This window comes from Salvelinus fontinalis, chromosome 36 (genome assembly GCF_029448725.1).
Source record: "Salvelinus fontinalis isolate EN_2023a chromosome 36, ASM2944872v1, whole genome shotgun sequence".
Lineage (NCBI taxonomy): Eukaryota > Metazoa > Chordata > Actinopteri > Salmoniformes > Salmonidae > Salvelinus > Salvelinus fontinalis.
In genome coordinates, this window is record NC_074700.1 from 26,515,583 (window position 1) to 26,523,808 (window position 8,226).

Below are 8,226 nucleotides of genomic sequence, written 5' to 3' on the forward strand. Positions count from 1 at the left end.
TAGAGTTGGGTCCCTGGCTCTGTGGGGTTAGGGTAGATGGCTGGGGTAGAGTTGGGTCTCTGGCTCTGTGGGGTTAGGGGTTAGGGTAGCTGGCTGGGGTAGAGTTGGGTCTCTGGCTCTGTGGGGTTAGGGGTTAGGGTAGATGGCTGGGGTAGAGTTGGGTCTCTGGCTCTGTGGGGTTAGGGGTTAGGGTAGCTGGCTGTGGTAGAGTTGGGTCTCTGGCTCTGTGGGGTTAGGGTAGCTGGCTGGGGTAGAGTTGGGTCTCTGGCTCTGTGGGGTTAGGGTAGCTGGCTGGGGTAGAGTTGGGTCTCTGGCTCTGTGGGGTTAGGGGTTAGGGTAGCTGGCTGGGTTAGAGTTGGGTCTCTGGCTCTGTGGGGTTAGGGTAGCTGGCTGGGGTAGAGTTGGGTCTCTGGCTCTGTGGGGTTAGGGTAGATGGCTGGGGTAGAGTTGGGTCTCTGGCTCTGTGGGGTTAGGGTAGATGGCTGGGGTAGAGTTGGGTCTCTGTCTCTGTGGGGTTAGGGTAGATGGCTGGGTTAGAGTTGGGTCTCTGTCTCTGTGGGGTTAGGGTAGATGGCTGGGTTAGAGTTGGGTCTCATCTGGCTCTGTGGGGTTAGGGTAGATGGCTGGGTTAGAGTTGGGTCTCTGTCTCTGTGGGGTCAGGGTAGATGGCTGGGGTAGAGTTGGGTCTCTGGCTCTGTGGGGTTAGGGGTTAGGTTAGATGGCTGGGGTAGAGTTGGGTCGCTGGCTCTGTGGGGTTAGGGGTTAGGGTAGATGGCTGGGTTAGAGTTGGGTCTCTGGCTCTGTGGGGTTAGGGTAGATGGCTGGGGTAGAGTTGGGTCTCTGGCTCTGTGGGGTTAGGGGTTAGGGTAGATGGCTGGGGTAGAGTTGGGTCTCTGGCTCTGTGGGGTTAGGGTAGATGGCTGGGGTAGAGTTGGGTCTCTGGCTCTGTGGGGTTAGGGGTTAGGGTAGATGGCTGGGGTAGAGTTGGGTCGCTGGCTCTGTGGGGTTAGGGGTTAGGGTAGATGGCTGGGTTAGAGTTGGGTCTCTGGCTCTGTGGGGTTAGGGTAGATGGCTGGGGTAGAGTTGGGTCTCTGGCTCTGTGGGGTTAGGGTAGCTGGCTGGGGTAGAGTTGGGTCTCTGGCTCTGTGGGGTTAGGGCTTAGGGTAGCTGGCTGGGGTAGAGTTGGGTCTCTGGCTCTGTGGGGTTAGGGTAGCTGGCTGGGGTAGAGTTGGGTCTCTGGCTCTGTGGGGTTAGGGTAGCTGGCTGGGGTAGAGTTGGGTCTCTGGCTCTGTGGGGTTAGGGTAGCTGGCTGGGTTAGAGTTGGGTCTCTGGCTCTGTGGGGTTAGGGTAGATGGCTGGGGTAGAGTTGGGTCTCATCTGGCTCTGTGGGGTTAGGGTAGCTGGCTGGGGTAGAGTTGGGTCTCTGGCTCTGTGGGGTTAGGGGTTAGGGTAGCTGGCTGGGTTAGAGTTGGGTCTCTGGCTCTGTGGGGTTAGGGTAGATGGCTGGGGTAGAGTTGGGTCTCATCTGGCTCTGTGGGGTTAGGGTAGCTGGCTGGGGTAGAGTTGGGTCTCTGGCTCTGTGGGGTTAGGGGTTAGGGTAGCTGGCTGGGTTAGAGTTGGGTCTCTGGCTCTGTGGGTTTAGGGTAGATGGCTGGGGTAGAGTTGGGTCTCATCTGGCTCTGTGGGGTTAGGGGTTAGGGTAGCTGGCTGGGGTAGAGTTGGGTCTCTGGCTCTGTGGGGTTAGGGTAGCTGGCTGGGTTAGAGTTGGGTCTCTGGCTCTGTGGGGTTAGGGTAGATGGCTGGGGTAGAGTTGGGTCTCATCTGGCTCTGTGGGGTTAGGGTAGCTGGCTGGGGTAGAGTTGGGTCTCATCTGGCTCTGTGGGGTTAGGGTAGATGGCTGGGGTAGAGTTGGGTCTCATCTGGCTCTGTGGGGTTAGGGTAGCTGGCTGGGGTAGAGTTGGGTCTCATCTGGCTCTGTGGGGTTAGGGTAGATGGCTGGGTTAGAGTTGGGTCTCTGTCTCTGTGGGGTCAGGGTAGATGGCTGGGGTAGAGTTGGGTCTCTGGCTCTGTGGGGTTAGGGGTTAGGGTAGATGGCTGGGGTAGAGTTGGGTCGCTGGCTCTGTGGGGTTAGGGGTTAGGGTAGATGGCTGGGTTAGAGTTGGGTCTCTGGCTCTGTGGGGTTAGGGTAGATGGCTGGGGTAGAGTTGGGTCTCTGGCTCTGTGGGGTTAGGGGTTAGGGTAGATGGCTGGGGTAGAGTTGGGTCTCTGGCTCTGTGGGGTTAGGGTAGATGGCTGGGGTAGAGTTGGGTCTCTGGCTCTGTGGGGTTAGGGGTTAGGGTAGATGGCTGGGGTAGAGTTGGGTCGCTGGCTCTGTGGGGTTAGGGGTTAGGGTAGATGGCTGGGTTAGAGTTGGGTCTCTGGCTCTGTGGGGTTAGGGTAGATGGCTGGGGTAGAGTTGGGTCTCTGGCTCTGTGGGGTTAGGGTAGCTGGCTGGGGTAGAGTTGGGTCTCTGGCTCTGTGGGGTTAGGGCTTAGGGTAGCTGGCTGGGGTAGAGTTGGGTCTCTGGCTCTGTGGGGTTAGGGTAGCTGGCTGGGTTAGAGTTGGGTCTCTGGCTCTGTGGGGTTAGGGTAGATGGCTGGGGTAGAGTTGGGTCTCATCTGGCTCTGTGGGGTTAGGGTAGCTGGCTGGGGTAGAGTTGGGTCTCTGGCTCTGTGGGGTTAGGGGTTAGGGTAGCTGGCTGGGTTAGAGTTGGGTCTCTGGCTCTGTGGGGTTAGGGTAGATGGCTGGGGTAGAGTTGGGTCTCATCTGGCTCTGTGGGGTTAGGGTAGATGGCTGGGGTAGAGTTGGGTCTCTGGCTCTGTGGGGTTAGGGTAGCTGGCTGGGTTAGAGTTGGGTCTCTGGCTCTGTGGGGTTAGGGTAGCTGGCTGGGGTAGAGTTGGGTCTCTGGCTCTGTGGGGTTAGGGTAGCTGGCTGGGGTAGAGTTGGGTCTCTGGCTCTGTGGGGTTAGGGGTTAGGGTAGCTGGCTGGGTTAGAGTTGGGTCTCTGGCTCTGTGGGGTTAGGGTAGATGGCTGGGGTAGAGTTGGGTCTCTGGCTCTGTGGGGTTAGGGTATCTGGCTGGGGTAGAGTTGGGTCTCATCTGGCTCTGTGGGGTTAGGGTAGATGGCTGGGGTAGAGTTGGGTCTCTGGCTCTGTGGGGTTAGGGTAGCTGGCTGGGGTAGAGTTGGGTCTCATCTGGCTCTGTGGGGTTAGGGTAGATGGCTGGGGTAGAGTTGGGTCTCATCTGGCTCTGTGGGGTTAGGGTAGCTGGCTGGGGTAGAGTTTGGTCTCTGGCTCTGTGGGGTTAGGGTAGCTGGCTGGGGTAGAGTTGGGTCTCTGGCTCTGTGGGGTTAGGGCTTAGGGTAGCTGGCTGGGGTAGAGTTGGGTCTCTGGCTCTGTGGGGTTAGGGTAGATGGCTGGGGTAGAGTTGGGTCTCTGGCTCTGTGCCTCTATGCTGTGTAATCTAACACACCCTGTGAAGGCACCCTGGACTATGTAGGGAATAGGGTGCCATTTTAGATTGGTGTGTGTTTTTGCTGCAGTGGAATATGTTAGATTGTTTGAGGTGTTCGATTTAGGACATTAATATGAACCTGGACACAAATACATACCTCTTCTAAATGGTTTATTGTCTTTGCAGTGGGTCGAGCAGCAGCATGATCGCAATAGACAACAAGATCGAGCAAGCAATGGTAGGTCTCTGTGTAATAACCCTATTCTGATATCATGTATTGTGATATCCTGGTCTAGGTGAAGGGGAGGAGACGGGTTAAAGAAGGATTTTGAGACAATTGAGACATGGACGGTGTATGTGTGCCGTTCAGAGGTTGAATGGGCAAGACAACATATTTAAGTGCCTTTGAACGGTGTATGGTAGTACTTGTAAGGTGGACAGGTTTGTGTCAAGAACTGCAACGCTTCTGGGTTTTTCACGCTCAATAGTTTCCCCGTGTGTATCAAGAACGGTCCACCACCCAAAGGACATCCAGCCAACTTGACACAACACTGGGAAGTATTGGAGTCAACATGGGCCAGAATCCCTGTGGAACGCTTTCAACACCTTGTAGAATTCGGGTTGGAACAAACGTGCTCTCCTGCCCGGGAGGTACCATGCTCTCCTGCCCCGCGCTCTCCTGCCCGGGAGGTACCATGCTCACCCCCTCCAGTGATTCTGGAACGATCAACCTTATCAAGAATCAACACTTAGCTATCATGAAGAAGCTCATTTACAGCAGCGCTCACTTCGAACAAGCTAAAATCAAATGTATTTATGAAGCCCTTCTTACATCAGCTGATATCTCAAAGTGCTGTACAGAAACCCAGCCTAAAACCCCCAAACAGCAAACAATGCAGATGTAGAAGCACGGTGGCTAGGAAAAACTCCCTAGAAAGGCCAAAACCTAGGAAGAAACCTAGAGAGGAACCAGGCTATGAGGGGTGAACAGTCCTCTACTGACTGTACTGGGTAGAGAGGAACCAGGCTCTGAGGGGTGACCAGTCCTCTACTGACTGTACTGGGTAGAGAGGAACCAGGCTCTGAGGGGTGACCAGTCCTCTACTGGCTGTACTGGGTAGACCAGAGGAACCAGGCTCTGAGGGGTGACCAGTCCTCTACTGCCTGTACTGGGTAGAGAGGAACCAGGCTCTGAGAGGTGAACAGTCCTCTACTGGCTGTACTGGGTAGACCAGAGGAACCAGGCTCTGAGGGGTGACCAGTCCTCTACTGGCTGTACTGGGTAGACCAGAGGAACCAGGCTCTGAGGGGTGATCAGTCCTCTACTGGCTGTACTGGGTAGACCAGAGGAACCAGGCTCTGAGGGGTGACCAGTCCTCTACTGGCTGTACTGGGTAGACCAGAGGAACCAGGCTCTGAGGGGTGACCAGTCCTCTACTGGCTGTACTGGGTAGAGAGGAACCAGGCTCTGAGGGGTGACCAGTCCTCTTCTGGCTGTACTGGGTAGAGAGGAACCAGGCTCTGAGGGGTGACCAGTCCTCTACTGGCTGTACTGGGTAGAGAGGAACCAGGCTCTGAGGGGTGACCAGTCCTCTACTGGCTGTACTGGGTAGACCAGAGGAACCAGGCTCTGAGGGGTGACCAGTCCTCTACTGGCTGTACTGGGTAGAGCAGAGGAACCAGGCTCTGAGGGGTGACCAGTCCTCTACTGGCTGTACTGGGTAGACCAGAGGAACCAGGCTCTGAGGGGTGACCAGTCCTCTACTGGCTGTACTGGGTAGAGAGGAACCAGGCTCTGAGGGGTGACCAGTCCTCTACTGGCTGTACTGGGTAGACCAGAGGAACCAGGCTCTGAGGGGTGACCAGTCCTCTACTGGCTGTACTGGGTAGAGAGGAACCAGGCTCTGAGGGGTGACCAGTCCTCTACTGGCTGTACTGGGTAGAGAGGAACCAGGCTCTGAGGGGTGACCAGTCCTCTACTGGCTGTACTGGGTAGAGAGGAACCAGGCTCTGAGGAGTGACCAGTCCTCTACTGGCTGTACTGGGTAGACCAGAGGAACCAGGCTCTGAGGGGTGACCAGTCCTCTACTGGCTGTACTGGGTAGAGAGGAACCAGGCTCTGAGGGGTGACCAGTCCTCTACTGGCTGTACTGGGTAGACCAGAGGAACCAGGCTCTGAGGGGTGACCAGTCCTCTACTGACTGTACTGGGTAGAGAGGAACCAGGCTCTGAGGGGTGGCCAGTCCTCTTCTGGCTGTACTGGGTGGAGATTATAACAGAACATGGCCAAGATGTTCAAATGTTCATAGATGACCAGCAGGGTCAAACAATAATAATCACAGTAGTTGTCGAGGGTGCAACAGGTCAGCACCTCAGTAGTAAATGTCAGTTGGCTTTTCATAGCCGATCATTCAGAGTATCTCTACTGCTCCTGCTGTCTCTAGAGAGTTGAAAACAGCAGGTATGGGACAGGTAGCACATCCGGTGAACAGGTCAGGGTTCCATAGCCGCAGGCAGAACAGTTGAAACTGGAACAGCGGCAAGGCCAGGTGGACTGGGGACAGCAAGGAGTCATCAGGCCAGATAGTCCTGAGGCATGGTCCTAGGGCTCAGGTCCCCTAGAGAGAGAGAAAGAAAGAGAGAATTAGAGAGAGCATACTTAAATTCACACAGGACACCGGATAAGACAGGAGAAGTACTCCAGATATAACAGACTGACCCCAGCCCCCCGACACATAAACTACTACAGCATAAATACTGGAGGCTGAGACAGGAGGCGTCAGGAGACACTGTGGCCCCATCCGATGAAGGTACCGATCAACAGACGATTACTGTTCCAAGGATGGATGATGTTTCTGTACAGCACTTCGAGATATTAGCTGATGTACGAAGGGCTATATATAAATAAACTTGATTTGACTATATTTACCTCCTTATTGCCTCACAAGCAGGGGAAGAGATCCGATCTCCATCGAGCAATCGGCGTCCTCAGAACTACCTCAAGGGATATGAAGACTGTAGCTGCCGCTAAACCCTTCCACTTACGTCAGGTACCGCCACGGTTTTACCGCCTAGTCCTCTGTGATGCAACTGATACCCCCCCCCCCTCTCGCAACTTCAAAACCCAGGTCCTCGTCCTGATTGGTCCACGCGGCAAGTCAACCTCCCCCAATGGGCAACCTCCCCCAATGACGTCCTCTATAAAACCCACAGGAACTGGTGGGACGGCTATACAGGTCAGAAAGCAGTCACTTTTATGGCTGGTTGAAATACGATGAGACGTATCTGTGATCGAAACCCACTCAAGGTTCCCGTTAACGGGAGCTTCGTCGAGTTCACCACCACCCAGATTATAAACCGTTTATAGTGTGTTCTATATCTCTAGTTATATATTGTGATATATGTTATGTATTGTGATAAATAGGGATAGTTATATATTGATACAGTATATTGGGATATAGTGATAGTTATATATTGATACAGTATATTGTTATATAGTGATAGTTATATATTGTGATATTTACTGAGTGGACAAAACATTAGGAACACCTTCCTAATATTGAGTTGCACCCCCTGTTCCCATCAGAACCGCCTCAATTCGTCCGGTCATGGACTCTACCAGGTGTTGAAATCCTTCCACAGGGATGCTGGCCCATGTTGACTCCAATGCTTCCCACAGTTGTGTTCAATTGTCTGGATGTCCTTTGGGTGGTGGACCGTTCCTGAGACACGCGGGAAATTGTTGAGTGTGAATCTCAGCAGCGTTGCAGTCCTTGACACAAACCAGTGCGCCTGGCACCTACTACCATACCCCCGTTCAAAGGCACTTAGTCCTTCCTCTTGCTCAAACACAATCCATGTCTCAAGGCTTAAAAATCCTTCTTAACCCTTTACCTACACTGAAGTGGATTTAACAAGGGACATCAATAAGGGATCATAGGATTCACCTGGTCAGTCACAGTGTTCTTAATGTTTTGTCCACTCAGGACCTTGTGAAGACCCACCTGATGCTGGCGGTCAGAGAGGAAGTGGAGTTGCTGTGGGAACAGATTAAAGACCTATCAGAAAGGAACGCCCAGCTGGAGAGAGAGAACGATATCCTGAGAACTCTGAGAGACTGACAGATTAAAGACCTATCAGAAAGGAACGCCCAGCTGGAGAGAGAGAACGATATCCTGAGAACTCTGAGAGACTGACACAGTTACACTCCTGCCATGATCACTCCAGAATACATGTAACATTACTGATTCTCTCTGACTGCACAAAACAACAATAAATAACTATACTAAAGACCTGTCTGACTACTCACAGCTCTCTCTCTCTCACACACACACACACACACACACACACACACACACACACACACACACACACACACACACACACACACACACACACACTCTATATACACCACCTCTATATACACCACCTCTATATACACCACCTCTATATATACCACCTCTATATACACCACCTCTATATACACCACCTCTATATATACACCACCTCTATATACACCACCTCTATATATACCTCTATATATACCACCTCTATATACACACCTCTATATACACCACCTCTATATACACCACCTCTATATACACCACCTCTATATACACCACCTCTATATATACCACCTCTATATACACACCTCTATATACACCACCTCTATATACACCACCTCTATATATACCACCTCTATATATACCTCTATATACACCACCTCTATATACAC

At 53.0% G+C, this 8,226-nt stretch overlaps 1 protein-coding gene across 1 annotated transcript in view; it reads left to right on the plus strand.

Moving 5' to 3' along the window:
• LOC129835530 (sperm acrosome developmental regulator-like) overlaps positions 1-7,783 on the plus strand; it is a 56,201-nt gene extending 48,418 nt beyond the window's left edge. Inside the window, exons 4-5 of the mRNA XM_055901204.1 lie at positions 3,678-3,729; positions 7,478-7,783. Of these exons, the coding sequence (XP_055757179.1) occupies positions 3,678-3,729; positions 7,478-7,612 (187 nt within the window). The 3' untranslated portion in view covers positions 7,613-7,783. The remainder of the gene's footprint in view (positions 1-3,677; positions 3,730-7,477) is intronic.
• The last annotated feature ends 443 nt before the right edge of the window (positions 7,784-8,226 follow it).